Genomic DNA, 22,797 nt, shown 5'->3' on the forward strand with positions numbered 1-22,797 from the left:
GCGGGGGGGTATGCCTTATGATTAACGAGAAGTGGTGTGATCATCATAACAACACACAAGAACTCAAGTCGTTCTGTTCACCTGATCTAGAACTCCTCACAATCAAATGTCGACCGCATTATCTACCAAGGGAATTCTCGTCAATCATAATCACAGCCGTATACATTCCCCCCCAAGCAGACACATCGATGGCCCTGAACGAACTTTATCTGACTCTTTGTAAACTGGAAACCACACACCCTGAGGCTGCATTCATCGTAGCTGGGGATTTTAACAAGGCTAATCTAAAAACAAAACTCCCTAAATTCTATCAGCATATCGATTGTGCTACCAGGGCTGGAAAAACACTAGACCATTGTTATACTAATTTCCGCGACGCTTATAAGGCCCTCCCCCGCCCCCCTTTCGGAAAAGCTGACCACGACTCCATTTTGTTGATTCCAGCCTACAAACAAAAACTCAAACAACAAGCTCCCGGCCTCAGGTCTGTTCAACGCTGGTCCGACCAATCTGAATCCACGCTTCAAGACTGCTTCGATCACGCGGATTGGAATATGTTCCGCATCGCGTCCAACAACAATATTGACGAATATGCTGATTCGGTGAGCGAGTTCATTAGGAAGTGCATTGACGATGTCGTACCCACAGCAACGATAAAAACATTCCCAAACCAGAAACCGTGGATTGACGGCAGCATTCGCGTGAAACTGAAAGCGCGAACCACTGCTTTTAACCAGGGCAAGGTGACCGGAAGCATGACCGAATACAAACAGTGTAGCTATTCTCTCCGCAAGGCAATCAAACAGGCTAAGTCTCAGTACAGAGACAAAATCGAGTCGAAATTCAACAGCTCAGACACAAGAGGTATGTGGCAGGGTCTACAGTCAATCACGGATTACAAAAAGAAAACCAGCCCCGTCGAGGACCAGGATGTCTTGCTCCCAGACAGGCTAAACAACTTTTTTGCCCGCTTTGAGGACAATACAGTGCCACTGACACGGCCCCCTACCAAAACCTGCGGGCTCTCCTTCACTGCAGCCGAGGTGAGTAAAACATTTAAACGTGTTAACCCTCGCAAGGCTGCAGGCCCAGACGGCATTCCCAGCCGCGTCCTCAGAGCATGCGCAGACCAGCTGGCTGGTGTGTTTACGGACATATTCAATCAATCCTTATCCCAGTCTGCTGTTCCCACATGCTTCAAGAGGGCCACCATTGTTCCTGTTCCCAAGAAAGCTAAGGTAACTGAGCTAAACGACTACCGCCCCGTAGCACTCACTTCCGTCATCATGAAGTGCTTTGAGAGACTAGTCAAGGACCATATCACCTCCACCCTACCGGACACCCTAGACCCACTCCAATTTGCTTACCGATCCAATAGGTCCACAGACGACACAATCGCAACCACACTGCACACTGCCCTAACCCATCTGGACAAGAGGAATACCCATGTGAGAATGCTGTTCATCGATTACAGCTCAGCATTTAACACCATAGTACCCTCCAAACTCGTCATCAAGCTCGAGACCCTGGGTCTCGACCCCGCCCTGTGCAACTGGGTCCTGGACTTCCTGACGGGCCGCCCCCAGGTGGTGAGGGTAGGTAACAACATCTCCACCCCGCTGATCCTCAACACTGGGGCCCCACAAGGGTGCGTTCTGAGCCCTCTCCTGTACTCCCTGTTCACCCACGACTGCGTGGCCATGCACGCCTCCAACTCAATCATCAAGTTTGCGGATGACACTACAGTGGTAGGCTTGATCACCAACAACGACGAGACGGCCTACAGGGAGGAGGTGAGGGCCCTCGGAGTGTGGTGTCAGGAAAATAACCTCATACTCAACGTCAACAAAACAAAGGAGATGATTGTGGACTTCAGGAAACAGCAGAGGGAGCACCCCCCTATCCACATCGACGGGTCAGTAGTGGAGAAGGTGGAAAGTTTTAAGTTCCTCGGTGTACACATCACGGACAAACTGAACTGGTCCACCCACACAGACAGCGTTGTGAAGAAGGCGCAGCAGCGCCTCTTCAACCTCAGGAGGCTGAAGAAATTCGGCTTGTCACCAAAAGCACTCACAAACTTCTACAGATGCACAATCGAGAGCATCCTGTCGGGCTGTATCACCGCCTGGTACGGCAACTGCTCCGCCCACAACCGTAAGGCTCTCCAGAGGGTAGTGAGGTCTGCAGAACGCATCACCAGGGGCAAACTACCTGCCCTCCAGGACACCTACACCACCCGATGTCACAGGAAGGCCATAAAGATCATCAAGGACAACAACCACCCAAGCCACTGCCTGTTCACCCCGCTATCATCCAGAAGGCGAGGTCAGTACAGGTGCATCAAAGCAGGGACCGAGAGACTGAAAAACAGCTTCTATCTCAAGGCCATCAGACTGTTAAACAGCCACCACTAACATTTAGCGGCCGCTGCCAACATACTGACCCAACTCCAGCCACTTTAAAACCTCAGATCCCATGACTTGGTTCAAAGTTCAGGACAATAGTGATGGCGATTTCCATACTGTCCTGTGTATATTTTATGACATACCCACACAGGGGAGGGACTCAAGGGAGTGAGGAAGACCAGAGTCCCAAAGTCCCCAAACTTTTGTCTCTTCTGAAGTTTTGTAGGCTTAGTACAAGACGACTGGTCACAAGACTCACCTAAATGTCTAGCAGTCATCAATCCCCCCCAGAAAGACAAAACTTAAATAGCTTTAAAGAGAAAAACCTACAGTTGAAGTCTGAAGTTTACATACACCTTAGCCAAATATATTTAAACTCAGTTTATCACAATTCCTGACATTTAATCCTAGTAAACATTCCCTGTCTTAGGTCAGTTAGGATCACCACTTCATTTTAAGAATGTGAAATGTCAGAATAATAGTAGAGAGAATGATTTATTCCAGCTTTAATTTCTTTCATCACATTCCCAGTATCAGAAGTTAACATACACTCAATTAGTATTTGGTAGCATTGCTATAAATTGCTTAACTTGGGTCAAACATTTCAGGTAGCCTTCCACAAGCTTCCCACAATAAGTTGGGTGAATTTTGGCCCAATTCCTCCTGACAGAGCTAGTGTAACTGAGTCAGGTTTGTAGGCCTCCTTGCTCGCACACACGCTTTTCCAGTTCTGCCCACACATTTTCTATAGGATTGAGGTCAGGGCTTTGTGATGGCCACTCCAAAACCTTGACTTTGTTGTCCTTAAGCCATTTATGTGTCCTTTAGCAACTTTGGAAGTATGCTTAGGGTCATTGTCCATTTGGAAGACCCACAGGTACTACACATTTATCTCATACCCTCACACTTGTTTAGATAAGGGTTGATCTATTTATTCTTGAATGAGCGCGAAACACTCAGAAGATGAAAGCACCAAAACATTTCTCAAAGCAGCTTTCCTCCGTCCTTCCCTGTTCTTAAAGGAACACGGATAGTCTTTTTCCATTTTCTTTTAAAGCAGTGGAACTGCTGCCAAAGTTAAACAAAGATTATATCTTCCTTAAAAGCTGTTTCCAGTCACTGAATGTGGAGCGATGGAGAGAGAGAGAACACCCTATCTGGCTCCATGTGTCATCAGAGGCACAGCCTGTCTGCGAGCTTCATCTTCATCAGGTTCGAGCTTCAGTGATGAACATACGCGAGGCTAGCTAACGCATACTGTAGCTCTCCATCCAATCCATCACGCAGCCATATGCTAACATGACACATCCCATCAATCCAAAGTCGGCGCGTCTGAGAAATCGCCCATAATCAGCATACTGTGCATCCAACTTCAGACTAATCTGGCGAGTCACTGCTAGATAGGCAAATTGGGGACATAGGTGAGAGGCATGGCCCTTTCCGGTTCTTTCGTATCTTATGGTTCATAAGAGCATTGGAGAAATGACTCTCCCTACCTTCCCCGAATCCTCCTCCTTTCCTTCCCAGGATTCCTTCTCCCTTCCTACCCGGAATCCTTCTCTCCCTTCCTACCCAGAATCCTTCTCTCCCTGCCTACCCAGAATCCTTCTCTCCCTGCCTACCCAGAATCCTTCTCTCCCTGCCTACCCAGAATCCTACCCAGAATCTTCTCTCCCTTCCTAGCCCGAATTGCTAAACATTACAGATCCCATAGGGCCTAACAGTTAACCAAATTATTAACTGTCATTAAGTCATTAAGAACCCAGGAGGAGGAAAAGTTATTTCTACTTAGGAGACTCATCTAGAAGTTTTGTTTCCATACTTGTGAGACAAATTTAAACTATGCAGTGTAACTTGTACTCCTTGTAGATTAGAAGATAGAATATAGTTTTAAAGAACATTGAACCAGAAGGAGGTTTCTGGCACAGGAGGGAATGATATTTAGATATTTTTCTCCTCAGAAACACCATTAAGAAATGCCCTAGGCCTTCAACCTGCCTTGACTTTGCCTCCGACCCACATTTATGGTGCTTCTCCCCATAGGAGTCCCAGTTCTCATACAAACCACAGCTGCTTCTATGCCATCTAGTGGCCAAGGTATTAAAAAAACTGACACAGTGGGGAGTACCAGCGTCCGCTTCCATTGAGGGGAGTGACAGCATCAGCTTCCATTGAGCACATCTTCTCTTCTGTTTGATTCCCCCACGCAAATGTGTCAGCAGCCAGGTAATAAAAGGCTCAGGAAGAAAAGACAACTCACTCGGTAGGATTGTGATGCATGGCCCTGCTGATTGCAGGCGCTTTATATGAGCATGCAAATGTGATTTGCGGGGTCTGGATACGGCCGAGGCTCTGGGTCTGTGCAGAGAGAGCGAGGGAGCGTTTGGCCCAATAAAAGCACCACCGCCACTCAGGAGCTACTTTTCAAAAGAGCCCATTCGTCGTCCACTTAAATAAGATGAATTATCTCATAGAAAAAGATCTACGATTGAAAATGCCTCTTCCCGGACTGAGAAAATGAAAGTCTCATTCTCTTCATCTCTCTCTCTCCATCTCATTCAGGAGGATAGAGTGATAAGTGCCATCTCTCATGAAGACAGAAGGGCATTTTCTGCTTGGCTAGAGAACAATATGAGCGTTCAGGGAGTCGTGTGTCTGTCTGAGTGTTTATCAAGTTAACAGAGTAGCAGGGATTTCTACCGGTGTGGCCTAATCCTTTAAGCTCTTTAATAAACAACTAAATATATAGTCATTCCTCAGTGGGCATCTAGCCAAGCTTATAAGATCTTCTCCAAGTCTGTACTCTACCACAGATTAAAGCTGTCTTTTTTTACTTTACCAGACATTGTACCAGACAGATGGCTCATTAAAGATACAGTATTAATGGTCACCTACATAATAGAGACAGACGTCTTCGTCCTGATCCCCCTGAATGTCAAACGAGGATATCCTTTCTTTGTGTTAATGGGACAAGAACAGGACAAACGCTGGCCCCAATCATAGCCTGGCCAGGTAGACACATGGTGATCAAAAACTCCTGGCCCTACACAAAACATAACACTTAAACCCTAGGTTGGCCATGCTAAGAAGACACAAACCCTAGGTAAGGTCACGGTTGGCCTTGCTAAGCGGACACAAACCCTAGGTAAGGTCACGGTTGGCCTTGCTAAGCGGACACAAACCCTAGGTAAGGTCTTGGTTGGCCTTGCTAAGACACAAACCCTAGGTAAGGTCTTGGTTGGCGACAGGAGAAGGTAGCTCGCTAGCATCCTTACCGTGCAGAGGTCTTTGTACTGCATCTTCTGAAACTTGGTGTCGGCGTTGCCAGCACAGAGCTCCACGTATCCCAGAACCACCTGGAACACAGTGTTGTGGATGGCCTGGGTGAAGTGCATGTGGAGCTGGTCCATGGCCGTCTATGGAGAGAGGAGACACAGGGACCCAGATTATTACGAGGGACGGATAGCGTCGTAAGACCCTTTTGAAGTGCAGTTGGAGATGTCCATGGCCTAACGAAATTCAATCATTAACGTTAAGAAAAAAAAAACTCTACACAATTCAAATCACAGTGCAGTTACCACAAAACTACTACTAACAGGTTCCAATAATCATCATAAAGGGATCATTTTTTACAAATAGACCTACTTAACACAACAATGCTGTTACGTTAGTAAGCGGGAATATGCATCTTTCAAATTATTTGCGATGGATATAAAGCGCGCCGCACGACATCAACGTTAACAGTTGTGAAAAAAAATCTCTGATTACAGAAATTGCAGTTGATATGCAGCCATTGCCAATGGCCTACTTGAGTTACGAGGTCATTTCTAAATGAAGTGCTGCAAGAGCCATTTGAGCTGTGACTTGCGCTACTAATAACAGGTCTTTCAAATCAAATTTGTCACATGCGCCAAATACAACAGGTGTAGTAGACCTTACAGTGAAATGCTTACTTAGAAGCCCTTAACCAACAATGCAGTTAAGAAAATACCCCCCAAAAATTTGAAATAAGAATAACAAATAATTAAAGAGCAGCAGTAAATAACAATAGCGAGGCAAAATACATGGGGTACCGGTACAGAGTCAATGTGAGGGTGCAACGGTGTTGAGGTAATTGAGGTAATATGTACATACTAACGCTTGCTGTGCGTTAGCAGAGAGAACAGATTTTGATGAAATTCGAGCAAGGGTTGCCTTCCAGTGAGACATCATAGATTGTCACATTCTCTGTTTCACATTGAAACATGGCTCTCTCGAGATAAGTTGTCGTGATCGGTTCAGCCACCGGGCTTCTCCATGCATCGCACCGACAGAGATAAACACCTCTCTGGGAAGAGGAAGGGAGGAGGTGTATGCTTCATGATTAACGACTCATGGTGTAATCATAACAACATACAGGAACTCAAGTCCTTCTGCTCACCCAACCTAGAATTCCTTACAATCAAATGCCGGCCATTTTACCTACCAAGAGAATTCTCGTCAGTTATAGTCACAGCTGTGTACATTCCCCCTCAAGCAGACACCAAGACGGCCACCAAGGAACGTCACTGGACTATATGCAAACTGGAAACAATATATCCTGAGGCTGCATTTATTGTAGCTGGGGATTTTAACAAAGCAAATTTGAGAACAAGGCTACCTAAATTCTATCAGCATATTGATTGCGCTATGCGCAATACCCTTGACCACTGCTACTCTAACTTCCGCGATGCATACAAAGCCCTCCCCCGCCCTCCCTTCAGCAAATCCGACCACGACGCCATCTTGCTCCTACCGTGTTATAGGCAGAAACTCAAACAGGATGTAACAGTGACGACAACTATTCAATGCTGGTCCGACCAATCAGAAGCCACGCTTCAAGATTGTTTTGATCACATGGACTTAATATGTTCCGGTCAGCATCAGAACAACATCGACATATACGCTGACTCGGTGAGTGCGTTTATAAAGAGTTGCATTGGAGATGTTGTACCCACTGTGACTATTAAAACCTACCCTAACCAGAAACCGTGGATGGATGGCGGCATTCGCGCAAAAATGAAAGTGCGATCCAACGGAATTAACCATGGAAAGAGGTCTGGGAATATGACATCCTGTCGGGCTGTATCACAGCCTGGTACGGCAACTGCACCGCCCTCAACCCCAAGGCTCTCCAGAGGGTGGTGTGGTCTGCACAACGCATCACCTGGGGCAAACTACCTGCCCTCCATGACACATACAGCACCAGATGTCACAGGAAGGCCACCTGAGCCACTGCCTGTTCACACCGCTACCATCCAGAAGACGAGGTCAGCACAGGTGCATCAAAGCTGGGACCAAGAGACTGAAAAACAGCTTCTATCTCAAGGCCATCAGACTGCTAAACAGCAATTACTAACTCAGAGAGGCTGCTGCCTACATTGAGACCCAATAACTGGCCACTTTAATAAATTGATCACTAGTCACTTTATACAATGCCACTCTAAATAATGGCACTTTAATAATGTTTATATATCTTTCATTACTCATATAACATGTATATACTGTATTTTATACCATCTACTCCATCTTGCCTATGCCGCTCGGCCATCGCTCATCCATATACTTACATGTACATATTCTCATTCACCCCTTTAGATTTGTGTGTATTAGGTAGTTGTTGGGGAATTGTTAGATTACTTGTTAGATATTACTGCACAGTCAAACTAGAAGCACAAGCATTTCACTACACTCGCATTAACATCTGCTAACCATGTGTACAGTGGGGAGAACAAGTATTTGATACACTGCCGATTTTGCAGGTTTTCCTACTTACAAAGCATGTAGAGGTCTGTCATTTTTATAATAGGTACACTTCAACTGTGAGAGACGGAATCTAAAACAAAAATCCAGAAAATCACATTGTATGATTTTTAAGTAATTAATTTGCATTTTATTGCATGACATAAGTATTTGATACATCAGAAAAGCAGAACTGAATATTTGGTACAGAAACCTTAGTTTGCAATTACAGAGATCATACGTTTCCTGTAGTTCTTGACCAGGTTTGCACACACTGCAGCAGGGATTTTGGCCCACTCCTCCATACAGACCTTCTCCAGATCCTTCAGGTTTCGGGGCTGTCGCTGGGCAATACGGACTTTCGGCTCCCTCCAAAGATTTTCTATTGGGTTCAGGTCTGGAGACTGGCTAGGCCACTCCAGGACCTTGAGATGCTTCTTACGGAGCCACTCCTTAGTTTCCCTGGCTGTGTGTTTCGGGTCGTTGTCATGCTGGAAGACCCAGCCACGACCCATCTTCAATGCTCTTACTGAGGGAAGGAGGTTGTTGGTCAAGATCTCGCGATACATGGCCCCATCCATCCTCCCCTCAATACGGTGCAGTCGTCCTGTCCCCTTTGCAGAAAAGCATCCCCAAAGAATGATGTTTCCACCTCCATGCTTCACGGTTGGGATGGTGTTCTTGGGGTTGTACTCATCCTTCTATTCCTCCAAACACGGCGAGTGGAGTTTAGAGCAAAAAGCTCTATTTTTGTCTCATCAGACCACATGACCTTCTCCCATTCCTCCTCTGGATCATCCAGATGGTCATTGGCAAACTTCAGACGGGCCTGGACATGCGCTGGCTTGAGCAGGGGGACCTTGCGTGCGCTGCAGGATTTTAATCGATGACGGCGTAGTGTGTTACTAATGGTTTTCTTTGAGACTGTGGTCCCAGCTCTCTTCAGGTCATTGACCAGGTCCTGCCGTGTAGTTCTGGGCTGATCCCTCACATTCCTCATGATCATTGATGCCCCACGAGGTGAGATCTTGCATGGAGCCCCAGACCGAGGGTGATTGACCGTCATCTTGAACTTCTTCCATTTTCTAATAATTGTGCCAACAGTTGTTGCCTTCTCACCAAGCTGCTTGGCTATTGTCCTGTAGCCCATCCCAGCCTTGTACAGGTCTACAATTTATCCCTGATGTCCTTACACAGCTCTCTGGTCTTGGCCATTGTGGAGAGGTTGGAGTCTGTTTGATTGAGTGTGTGGACAGGTGTCTTTTATACAGGTAACGAGTTCAAACAGGTGCAGTTAATACAGGTAATGAGTGGAGAACAGGAGGGCTTCTTAAAGAAAAACTAACAGGTCTGTGAGAGCCGGAATTCTTACTGGTTGGTAGGTGATCAAATACTTATGTCATGCAATAAAATGCAAATTAATTACTTAAAAATCATACAATGTGATTTTCTGGATTTTTGTTTTAGATTCCGTCTCTCACAGTTGAAGTGTACCTATGATAAAAATGACAGACCTCTACATGCTTTGTAAGTAGGAAAACCTGCAAAATCGGCAGTGTATCAAATACTTGTTCTCCCCACTGTATGTGACAAATATAATTTGATTTGTAGTGCACTACTCTTGAGCAGAGCCCTATACTTTAGACCAGGGCCTGAAGGTCAGCAATGTGCTGTCTACATAGATACAGTGAACATTGTGAGTGTAGTGTGTGTGTGTCATGCGCCCCAACAAAGAGTGAAAAGGCCCTGAGCCAGTCAACAATGGGTATTTGAGTTTGAGAGCAGGCACTACACTCACTACTACATTGCTGGCTTTTATCATTGTGGAGAACACAACCATTGTGACTGTGGATAGCCTACTGCCAAAAAGCTCCTGATGACGCAGTCTCTGGAGCCAAGGGCCACTCTCGTCTCATAGCTGATGATGTCAATCAAACAGATACGCTAATCGTCACGTCAGCATGTTTTTGTTTCCTACACGAGTAGCTCCGTCAATAGGAGAAATATACAGGTCATGTTATGGGCATAAGAGTTATTTACCTGTTTGTCTACCAGGTAAACTAACGACTTGTTACAAGACAATCTCTATAGCTGTGTTAAAATACTTATTCTAACTATACTATTTGTGACGTAAATTGAGTATGTAGTATGCTTATTGGTCATAGTATGGATATAGTTAGTATGCAGAAAGTTCCCGGATGTCGTACTACATTCGTCAAAATACGAAGTATACAAGCAGTGGACACTATTTCCGTGCTTTTAAGGCCCATAATGCATATATTCCAAAAATGGGCGTGGCTTCACAACATTTTCAGATTTGAAGAAAATGGGCGGAAAATATGCAGCCGGAGTCTGACGAACGTGGATACAAAATGTTAGTACAATTAATTGTACTAACTAATTATGACAAATTTAATGTTGAGCAATGTAATAAAAAAGTTATGACTTTTCAAATAATGTATGTTACACGTTATGTTGGCTGACAATATATTAGCTACGTTATCCGGTTATTACAAACCACATAGCATATCATTACAGCAGTTGCTTGTATGTACCGGTATGTTAGCTAGCTACCTAACATTAGTTGGCTACTAATACATCGAAATTACCAGTATATTAACTAGCTATATTTTATCTAACTACCCAACGTTTAATGACTTGATAATTTATGTCATTCTTAGCTTAGCTAAGTGGTTGAATCGTTGTGCGTTCTCAGTGGACATTGTTAATGAAGTTGTAAGATGTCTAAACTAGTCATTTGTTATGCTAACAAGCTAGCAAGAAGTTGCATAGCAACAGCATCAACTTCTGGTAGACAGGCGACGCGCTAGTACACTCAACTGAAAGGATACCGTTTGTTTACAGTATACTAAAATTAACTAATAGTACATACTCATCAAGTATGTAGTATACAGTATGTTAGTAAGGGTATTCGAACAAAGCTTATGTCTTCTCTAACACCTATCATTTACTACTACACTAAAAGTGCACTGTGCTGAAAAGTTGATAGACATTTACATGACATTTTAGTCATTTAGCAGACGCTCTTACCCAGAGCAACTTGCAGGAGCAATTAGGGTTAAGTGTCTTTCTCAAGGGAACATCAACAGATTGTTCACCTAGTCGGCTCGGGGATTCAGACCAGCGACCTTTAGGTTACTGGCCCAACACTCAACCACTAGGCTACCTGCCTAGACATATAGATTTGTTCGACAAACCGGATACTTTGCCAGAGTTTGTCAGGCAGGAATATTCAGAGAGATCTGCAGTGCTTGTCTTCACTCACACAGACACACATCTCTGTGAGTAAAAGTTATGAATTTGCCTGGAAGGAAGCGTTGGAAGCTTTTCTGGTGATGTCTGGCTCATTTTCGCGGTGAAGTGGGGTGTGAGTGTGTGTGCGAGAAACTGACAGTTGATAACAGCTGACTCATCTCAGCCCTCACACACCATCCATCTCAGTACAGAGTTTACACTGACACACACGTGTAAAAAAATACAGACACCCATATAACACACCAACCCACTCTTTAATGAAAGTTCACACACACGAGCGCACGCACACAACAGAGAAAAACAAGCATCCACAAAAAAACACAGATACCCAAAGCGCGCTCTCTCTCACTCTCCAGCGACAGATGGACACTGAGGCTGACAGACATCATTTGACACCACAATACACTGCCACATCTCCCGGGTTGTTTTTTGGTGGCAGCTCTTACTCCTGACAGTCCCCTGAACAAAGCAATACAATCAATCTTTGTGATGGTGACAGCTTGTCGCAAACTGTCTACGTGATTGTGTGCTTCCGTCATCCCAAAATCAATCCCATGGAAATGGGGGATGTTTCCCCATCTCGCTCGAGCGTGTGTGTGGTGAAATCTTTTCCAGTGTCTGTGATTTGCTGGTAGTATTGGGGGGAGAAGACGGTGTAAAAAGACACAAGACCGGTATGAATCATCACCTCTGATCAACACTGGGGGGAGAGAGAAGGAGATAGATGGAGGGAGAAGAAGGGAGCACAACAGAGGGAAGGGGGAGGAAAGGGGGATACCAAAACGGGCGTCAACCCAGGAATGAATCATCTCACCACATCAGAGGGAGAGACGTAAGGTCAGACAGGTAGGTAGAGAGAAAGACAGAGAAAGAGAGATCAAGAACAATAAAGAAGGAAGAGGGAGAAAAGGGGGGGAATGGATGACAAAAGGATCAGTAAGGAAGCCGACAGAGCAGAGATCTGTTGCTAGAGGTCTCTCACCTGGGTCTTTTCCAGGAGGGTGTACGCCAGCTGAACTCTGGTGTAGTGGGAGACGTCAAAGTGCTTGCAGGTTTTAGACAAGGCCACATCCAGCTGCTCCTGTTGGGTGGGTAGAGGGGAAGGAGGGGATGGAGGAGGGATACGGTCATGAATCAACTCCTAGGGCCAAGAGAATTAGCAACAGCTGCCATAATGGAGGGCTGAGGCTGCTGTCTTTAAAGTCTGAGTGCCAAATGGCACACTATTCACTATATAGAGCAAGGGAGAGCCAGGTTGCTGGAGGGGACGAGAGATACACACTCAGCCTCCCCAAGGTCAAAGGAGCACCACCATTAACATTAAACAGAGCTGCTGCGTGAGAGAAATACAGTGGCAGGGGGCCTCCCGAGTGGCGCAGTGGTCTAAGGCACTGCATCGAGATTCTGGGTTTGAGTCCAGGCTCTGTCGCAACCAGGAGACCCATGGAGCGGTGCACAAATGGCCCAGCGCCGTCCGGGTTAGGGGAAGGTTTGGCCGGCAGGGATGTACTTGTCCTATCGTGCACTAGCGACTCCTGTGGCGGGCCCGGGCGCAGCGCACGCTGACACGGTCGCCAGGTGTACGGTGTTTCCTCCGACACATTGGTGCGGCTGGTTTCCGGACTAAGTGGGCATTGTGTCAAGAAGCAGTGCGGCTTGGTTTGGTTGTGTTTCAGAGGACGCACGGCTCTCGACCTTCGCCTCTCCCGAGTCCGTACGGGAGTTGCAGCGGTGAGACAATTGGATACCACGAAATTGGGGAGAAAAACATGTTTTTCTTTTTTTAAACAGGGTGGCAGGGAGGGCGTCGAATTAGACAACATTTTGTTTACAGCAGAAGATGCAGTTACTGTAGTTCTGGCTAAGAATGGAAAGCATAGAAATTGTGCGTCGAAGTTATATCACACTATGGCAGTTTTATTTCAGAAAGCAAAGTACAGTACATTCTACAAATGTTATGAATTTTATATGAAAATACTGTATTTTTTCCCCTACCAAATACTTTCATTATGAATATGTATGCACATGAACATACAAATTGCTGCATTCAGATTTCAGCATTGCATTTCCATAGACACCTGCACTTTTTGGTAGAGAAAGCAGGATTAAAGAGCATGATGAGAAAACGTGTTGCAGATTCACTGAAGCTAGCAGGAAGGGCTTCACGCCAGACTGGCCACCTCCCAATTACATCTCTCCAACAGTACCCACCATCCACCATTCGACCAGCAGAGCCACACAGCGGATCAGTTTAGAGACCAACACACAGCTTTCTGTGGTGGTGGTGTCACACATTCACATGGCATCCAGGTAATGAACCTCCCCAAATGTGGATGTGGGAATGGCTTTTTAAATATGTTAATATGTAGCAGGAAAAACAGAAAACTGTCAATGTCAAGACAAAACACTGTCTCTCTTTTAACTGTAGGCTTTTAAACAATTACAAGGAAGGTGATGTTCATATTTAATATGTTTGATACTAAACAACCTTTGAAATGTATGATAAATCGCAGTGTTCTTAACCAATAGAAATAGTTAGTAAACCTATGTGCAGCTAACAAGCACCGGAGACCATGGTTCAATCCCCGTCTGTAGCCATGCTCCTGTGTCTCCATATCTCTATATCCCCATCTGGTTCTCAACGGTCTTAATAAAAGCATAACACTAAAAGGTAGAGTGGATTTCCAAGAAAAAGAAGAAACAAGGGGAAAAAAGCTCCTCCGTACCTCTATTTGCTCCAGCGTGTCTTGTAGCTTGGAATTCAACTCACTGTGAAGGAAAGGACATTGTTAGGTCAGTTCCCTGCTGACACGAGACAAGGCTTCACTTGGCCTCCACTTTCCCAACAATGCAGTTAAAAGTATGAAAATTAACAAATAGACAAAAATAAAATAGTAACACAATAAAACAGCAAGGCTATATACAAGGACTACCGGTAGGACTGCCAGTACCGAGTCAGTGTATTGGGGTGATTGATTGAGGTATGTACAAGTACATTTGAAGTCGGAAGTTTACATACACTTAGGTTGGAGTCATTAAAACTTGTTTTCAACCACTCCACAAATTTTGTGTTAACAAACTATCGTTTTGGCAAGTCGGTGAGGACATCTACTTTGTACATGACACAAGTACATTTCTAACAATTGTTTACAGACAGATTATTTCACTTATAATTCACTGTATCACAATTCCAGTGGGTCAGAAGTTGAATTACACGAAGTTGACTGTGCCTTTAAACTGTGCCTTTAAACAGAAAAATCCAGAAAATGATGTCATTGCTTTAGAAGCTTCTGATAGGCTAATTGACATCATTTGAGTCAATTGGAGGTGTACCTGTGGATGTATTTCAAGGCCTACCTTCAAACTCAGTGCCTCTTTGCTTGACATCATGGTTAAATCAAAAGAAATCAGCCAAGACCTCAAAAAGAATTGCAGACCTCCACAAGTCTGGTTCATCATTGGGAGCAATTTCCAAATGCCTGAAGGTACCACATTCAATAGTACGCAAGTATAAACACCATGGGACCACGCAGCCGCCATACCGCTCAGGAAGAAGACGCGTTCGGTCTCCTAGAGATGAACGTACTTTGGTGCGAAAAGTGCAAATCAATCCCAGAACAACAGCAAAGGACATTGTGAAGATGCTGGAGGAAACAGGTACAAAGTGTCTATATCCACAGTAAAGCGAGTCCTATATCGACATAACCTGAAAGGCCGCTCAGCAAGGAAGCTCCAAAACCGCCATAAAAAAAGCCAGACTACGGTTTGCAACTGCACATGGGGACAAAGATCATACTTTTTGGAGAAATGTCCTCTGGTCTGATGAAACAAAAATAGAACTGTTTGGCCATAATGACCATCATTATGTTCGGAGGAAAAAGGGGGAGGCTGCAGCAAAGCCGAAGAACACCATCCCAATCGTGAAGCACGGGGGTGGCAGCATCATGTTGTGGGGGTGCTTTGCTGCAGGGGGGACTGGTGCACATCACAAAATAGATGGCATCATGAGGCAGGAAATTTATGTGGATATATTGAAGCAACATCTCAAGACATCAGTCAGCAAGTAAAAGCTTGGTCGCAAATGGGTCTTTCAAATGGACAATGACCCCAAGCATACTTCCAAAGTTGTGGCAAAATGGCTTAAGGACAACAAAGTCAAGGTGTTGGAGTGGCCATCACAAAGCCACAGTGGCCATCACAAAGCCTGACCTCAGTCCCATAGAAAATTTGTGGGCAGAACTGAAAAGGCGTGTGCAAGCAAGGAGGCCTGCAAACCTGACTCAGTTACACCAGCTCTGTCAGGAGGAATGGGCCAAAATTCACCCAACGTATTATGGGAAGCTTGTGGAAGGCTACCTGAAACGTTTGACCCAAGTTAAACAATTTAAAGGCAATGCTACCAAATACTAATTGAGTGTGTGTAAACTTCTGACCCACAAGGAATGTGATGAAAAAAATAAACCTGAAATAAATCATTCACTTTAATATTATTCTGACATTTCACATTCTTAAAATATAATGGTGATCCTAACTGACCTAAACAGGGAATTTTTACTTGGATTAAATGTCAGAAAATGTGAAAAACTGAGTTTAAATGTATTTGGCTAAGGTGTATGTAAACCTCCGACTTCGACTGTAGGTAGGGGGTGAAAAGCAGAAAGTCAGGGTAGCCATTTAATTAACTGTTCAGCTGTCTTATGGCTTTGCGGTAGAAGCTGTTTGGGAACCTTTTGGTCCCAGACTTGGCGCTCCGTGTGGATGAAGGGGAGGAGACGGGTTAAAAAAGGATTTTCAAGCCTTGAGACACGGATTGTGTAGGTGTGCAAGACAAAATATTGAAGTGCCTTGGAACAGGGTATGGTAGTAGGTGGCAGGCACACTGGTTTGTGTCAAGAACTGCAATGCTGCTGTTTATTTCACACTCAACAGTTTCCCGTGTGTATCAATAATGGTCCACCGAGATTCTGGGTTCGAGTCCAGGCTCTGTCGCAGCCGGCCACGATCGGGAGACCCATGGGGCTGCGCACAGCGTCGTCCGGGTTAGAGGAGGGTTTGGCCGGCGGGGATGTCCTTGTCCCATCGCACACTAGCAACTCCTGTGGCAGGCCAGGCACAGTGCACGCTGACAAGGTCGCCAGGTGTACAGTGTTTTCTCCGACACATTGGTGCGGCTGGCTTCCGGGTTAAGTGGGCATTGTGTCAAGAAGCAGTGCGGCTTGGTTGTGTTTCGTAGGACGCACGGCTCTCGACCTTCGCCTCTCCCGAGTCCGTACGGGAGTTGCAGCGATGACACAAGACTAACTACAAATTTGATACCACAAAATTGGGGAGAAAAATTTGTAAGATTTGTAATAAAATGGTCCACCACCCAAATGACATCCAGCCAAATTGACAACTGTGGGAAGAATTGGAGTCAACATGGGCCAGCATCCATGTAGAATGCTTTCGACACCTTGTAGTCCATGCCCCGACGAATTGAGGCTGTTCTGAGGGCAATGGGGAGGGTCAAAAACAGAACACGTCAGATGATTACAATGAGGACACGGTGTCCATAGGGAATATTTTTGCCGTTTGTTGCCGAATCTTAAGGGATCGCTGCTAAAGCACTTCAGCCACGGTAGTGTCAGAGACATGGCAGGCAGAGACTTCAGCTATGGTAGTGGCAGAGACATGGCAGGCAGAGACTTCAGCTATGGTAGTGTCAGAGACATGGCAGGCAGAGACTTCAGCTATGGTAGTGTCAGAGACATGGCAGGCAGAGACTTCAGCTATGGTAGTGGCAGAGACATGGCAGGCAGAGACTTCAGCTATGGTAGTGGCAGAGACATGGCAGGCAGAGACTTCAGCTATGGTAGTGGCAGAGACATGGCAGGCAGAGACTTCAGCTATGGTAGTGTCAGAGACAGGGCAGGCAGAGATTTCAGCTATGGTAGTGTCAGAGACATGGCAGGCAGAGACTTCAGCTATGGTAGTGGCAGAGACAGGGCAGGCAGAGACTTCAGCTATGGTAGTGTCAGAGACATGGCAGGCAGAGACATGGCAGGCAGAGACTTCAGCTATGGTAGTGTCAGAGACATGGCAGGCAGAGACTTCAGCTATGGTAGTGGCAGAGACAGGGCAGGCAGAGACTTCAGCTATGGTAGTGGCAGAGACAGGGCAGGCAGAGACCTCAGCCATGGTAGTGTCAGAGACATGGCAGGCAGAGACCTCAGCCATGGTAGTGTCAGAGACATGGCAGGCAGAGACCTCAGCCATGGTAGTGTCAGAGACATGGCAGGCAGAGACTTCAGCTATGGTAGTGTCAGAGACATGGCAGGCAGAGACCTCAGCCATGGTAGTGTCAGAGACATGGCAGGCAGAGACTTCAGCTACGGTAGTGTCAGAGACATGGCAGGCAGAGACTTCAGCTATGGTAGTGGCAGAGACATGGCAGGCAGAGACTTCAGCTATGGTAGTGGCAGAGACATGGCAGGCAGAGACTTCAGCTATGGTAGTGTCAGAGACATGGCAGGCAGAGACTTCAGCTATGGTAGTGGCAGAGACATGGCAGGCAGAGACTTCAGCTATGGTAGTGGCAGAGACATGGCAGGCAGAGACTTCAGCTATGGTAGTGGCAGAGACAGGGCAGGCAGAGACTTCAGCTATGGTAGTGTCAGAGACATGGCAGGCAGAGACTTCAGCTATGGTAGTGTCAGAGACAGGGCAGGCAGAGACTTCAGCTATGGTAGTGGCAGAGACAGGGCAGGCAGAGACCTCAGCCATGGTAGTGGCAGAGACATGGCAGGCAGAGACTTCAGCTATGGTAGTGGCAGAGACAGGGCAGGCAGAGACTTCAGCTATGGTAGTGTCAGAGACATGGCAGGCAGAGACTTCAGCTATGGTAGTGTCAGAGACAGGGCAGGCAGAGACTTCAGCTATGGTAGTGGCAGAGACATGGCAGGCAGAGACTTCAGCTATGGTAGTGTCAGAGACAGGGCAGGCAGAGACTTCAGCTATGGTAGTGTCAGAGACAGGGCAGGCAGAGACTTCAGCTATGGTAGTGGCAGAGACAGGGCAGGCAGAGACCTCAGCCATGGTAGTGGCAGAGACATGGCAGGCAGAGACTTCAGCTATGGTAGTGGCAGAGACAGGGCAGGCAGAGACTTCAGCTATGGTAGTGGCAGAGACAGGGCAGGCAGAGACTTCAGCTATGGTAGTGGCAGAGACAGGGCAGGCAGAGACCTCAGCCATGGTAGTGGCAGAGACATGGCAGGCAGAGACTTCAGCTATGGTAGTGGCAGAGACAGGGCAAGCAGAGGAGACCCTGTACAGCTGTTTTCATCATAGAATTAGAAATGACTAGAATGGACATTCCAATTCAAGTCAATGTTTAGTCCATTCTAGTATTTCTGTTCCTATGGTTTTATCCAGTCTCTCACATTTTATCTCTCTCAATGAGAGGGCTAATTAACATGAAGTGTACTGCTTCTCTCTCTGAGCAAACCTCTTCTGACAGGGGGGAGTAGGGACTAGGGAGGAACGCACCCTGCTGTGCGCTGCCCCACTTTAATGATCAGACGGAATGCATTAAAAAGGAGAAGAAAGAAACAACTAAATGCCTCTACCTCGTCAGGCGCTGTGGGCATGAAGGGGGAGGGGCCCTTTTTCAATTAACATTGGTAATATGTTGGAGAGGAGCTGTGGGAAAAGCGTAACAGAAGGGGACAGGCAGGCTGTGGGCGCCTATGGTGGGTTGGAAGGACCCACAGAAGGAAAGGACGTCAGTGGGAATACTGTAATTGAAGAGTATCTTAACATGGAGCGCTAAGCAAAAGGGAGGCAGGGAGGGGGAGAGAGAGAGACTCGTTTGACTCAGGGGTGTTTTTAATTATCCTCTCCTCATATGCATAATGAACTCATTGACAAGATGAGAGACTCCGTTCCCCAATGCCACTAACACATCCACATAACTCTCGCTTCCCAAATAAGTCTAACAATGCTGTTAGGAGAGCAGAGTGAGACAGTCTGAAATGGCAGCCCTTTTGTCTGTCTAGTGAACCGTCCAGGCTTAAGCCACTAGAATGTAACTAGACCATTGGAGACAGTGTTGTCTGTGTTCTAGCATCTGCAGCCTTCCTGTCAACATCCGTGGAAGGCTGCTTAGGATATGAACTAAAGCAGGGGTATTCAACTCTGACCCTATGAGGTCCGGAGCCTGCTGGCATTCTGTTCTACTTGCACCCACCTGGTGTCCCAAGTCTAAGTCAGTCCCTGATTAGAGGGGAACAATGACAAAAAAGCAGTGGAACTTGCTTCGCGGTCCAGAGTTGAGTTTGAGGGAACTAAATAATATATTCTAGCTCTGAAATGTGTCCGTTGAATCTGACAAATGGAGATGTCTGTGTCACGGCTGCAAATGCCAGAACACAGATAACATGTCACTTCTCCAGCAGACAGTCATGTTCCATTACATGACAAGGTCATTGTGATGTGTTTGTGTGGAACAGCTTTGACACGTCATGTGTCAAAGCTGTGTCAACTCAATCATCAAGTTTGCTGACGACACGACAGCGGTCGCCAACAATGAGACAGCCGACAGGTAGGAGGTTAGAGCCCTGGCGGAGTGGTGCCAGGAAAATAACTCTCCCTCAACATCCCAAAAACTAAGGAGCTGATCGCGGACTACAGGAGACAGAAGAGGGAGCATGCCCCCATCCACATCGACCGGGCCGCAATAGCGAGGGTCAAAAGCTTAAAGTTTGTTTAGATGGTGGGCCGAAGCCAAAAAGAATAAAGTTCATCGATCCCCGTCGAGGAAGGAGATAATTTTTTGTATATGACATGGTGAAGTGTGATTCATCACGCCAAAGAACTTGTTCCACTGCTCCAGAGTCCAATGGTGGTGAGCTTTACACCACTCCAGCCGACGCTTGGCATTGCGCATGGTGATCTTAGGCTTGTGTGCGGCTGCTCGGCCACGGAAACCCAATTCATGAAGCTCCCGACAAACAGTTCTTGTGCTGACGTTGCTTCCAGAGACATTTTGGAAATCGGTAGTGAGTGTTGCAACCAAGGACAGACAATCTTTACGTGCTACTCGGTTCTACACTTGACGGTCCCATTCTGTGAGCTTGTGTAGCCTTCCACTTCACAAAATCAGCACTTACAGTTGACCGGAGCAGCTCTAGCATTGGCAAAAATTTTACGAACTGACTTGTTGGAAAGGTGGCATCCTATGAGGGTGCCACATTGAAAGTCACTGTGCTCTTCAGTATGGGCCATTCTACTGCCAATGTTTGTCTATGGAGATTGCATTGCTGGGTGCTCCATTGTACACACCTGTCAGCAACGGGTGTGGCTGAAATAGCCAAATCCACTCATTTGAAGGGGTGTCGACATACTTTTGTATATATAGTGTAGTAGGAGAGGTCAGGGTAAGGTTCAGGAAGGACTCTCAGGGATCAAAGGTCAGACAGTCTGGCCCTGTGATCTCAAAGCCTTGGGATGTCCTGTTTTAATTAAATTGATTCTACAGTTGAACGGACTGAACGACCGGGGCAAGGGGACAGGGGTAAGGAGGTTGACACTGCAGATTGCCAGCTCATCAACGTCCATCGCCCCCAATGCCTCGTCCTCAACTCTGGAAAATAAAACATTTAAATCAGTTGGTACCAGCCTTGGGAGGTAGTCAGGAAAAAGGTGAAATTAGACTTATGAACAGTATCATTTTTCAGAAGCTCATTTAAATGGGAACTCTTAGATTCTCTCCAGAGAGCTGTGGCTAAGAGAGGGGTGGAGGGAGAATCTGCAGTGGTGTTTTGAGCTGGCAGCCATCCAAACCCAGAAATGTTTGCGCTCATTAGGAGGCGGCGCAGCCAGGAAGACAGAACCCCAGTGGGGGGAGTGGAGGAGAGCAGCTCCCCTGAGCATCTCTAATCTCTATTGATCCCTGCTGCACTCCTGATCTACAGGCCCTAACCAGTAATACACCAAAATAAGTGTCCCCAGAAACAAATACTCACCCCTACAACATGTTAGAGTACCTCTAACCCTCTCACCCCCTACAACATGTTAGAGTACCTCTAACCCTCTCACCCCCTACAACATGTTAGAGTACCTCTAACCCTCTCACCCCCTACAACATGTTAGAGTACCTCTAACCCTCTCACCCCCTACAACATGTTAGAGTACCTCTAACCCTCTCACCCCCTACAACATGTTAGAGCACTGCTAACCCTCTGACCCCTACAACATGTTAGAGCACTGCTAACCCTCTCACCCCTACAACATGTTAGAGTACCTCTAACCCTCTCACCCCTACAACATGTTAGAGTACCTCTAACCCTCTCACCCCTACAACATGTTAGAGTACCTCTAACCCTCTCACCCCTACAACATGTTAGAGTACCTCTAACCCTCTCACCCCCTACAACATGTTAGAGTACCTCTAACCCTCTCACCCCTACAACATGTTAGAGTACTGCTATAACCCTCTCACCCCTACAACATGTTAGAGTACCTCTAACCCTCTCACCCCTACAACATGTTAGAGTACCTCTAACCCTCTCACCCCTACAACATGTTAGAGTACTGCTAACCCTCTCACCCCTACAACATGTTAGAAGACCTCTAACCCTCTCACCCCTACAACATGTTAGAGTACTGCTAACCCTCTCACCCCTACAACATGTTAGAGTACCTCTAACCCTCTCACCCCTACAACATGTTAGAGTACCTCTAACCCTCTCACCCCTACAACATGTTAGAGTACCTCTAACCCTCTCACCCCTACAACATGTTAGAGTACCTCTAACCCTCTCACCCCTACAACATGTTAGAGTACTGCTATAACCCTCTCACCCCTACAACATGTTAGAGTACCGCTAACCCTCTCACCCCCTACAACATGTTAGAGTACCTCTAACCCTCTCACCCCCTACAACGTGTTAGAGTACCTCTAACCCTCTCACCCCCTACAACGTGTTAGAGTACCTCTAACCCTCTCACCCCCTACAACATGTTAGAGTACCTCTAACCCTCTCACCCCCTACAACATGTTAGAGTACCTGCTAACCCTCTGACCCCCTACAACATGTTAGAGCACTGCTAACCCTCTGACCCCTACAACATGTTAGAGCACTGCTAACCCTCTCACCCCTACAACATGTTAGAGTACCTCTAACCCTCTCACCCCTACAACATGTTAGAGTACCTCTAACCCTCTCACCCCTACAACATGTTAGAGTACCTCTAACCCTCTCACCCCTACAACATGTTAGAGTACTGCTAACCCTCTCACCCCTACAACATGTTAGAAGACCTCTAACCCTCACACCCCTACAACATGTTAGAGTACCTCTAACCCTCTCACCCC

The 22,797-nt window shown here is 46.4% G+C and overlaps 1 protein-coding gene across 3 annotated transcripts in view; it reads right to left on the minus strand.

Moving 5' to 3' along the window:
- vps50 (VPS50 EARP/GARPII complex subunit) overlaps nucleotides 1–22,797 on the minus strand; it is a 240,066-nt gene that overhangs the window by 152,867 nt on the left and 64,402 nt on the right. For all 3 annotated transcript variants that reach the window (XM_071375172.1, XM_071375173.1, XM_071375171.1), the window contains 3 exons: nucleotides 14,171–14,213; nucleotides 12,427–12,525; nucleotides 5,684–5,824 (listed from right to left, as the gene is read on the minus strand). In XM_071375172.1, the coding sequence (XP_071231273.1) occupies nucleotides 5,684–5,824; nucleotides 12,427–12,525; nucleotides 14,171–14,213 (283 nt within the window). The remainder of the gene's footprint in view (nucleotides 1–5,683; nucleotides 5,825–12,426; nucleotides 12,526–14,170; nucleotides 14,214–22,797) is intronic.

Source organism: Salvelinus alpinus, chromosome 29, assembly GCF_045679555.1.
Source record: "Salvelinus alpinus chromosome 29, SLU_Salpinus.1, whole genome shotgun sequence".
Classification (NCBI taxonomy): Eukaryota; Metazoa; Chordata; class Actinopteri; order Salmoniformes; family Salmonidae; genus Salvelinus; species Salvelinus alpinus.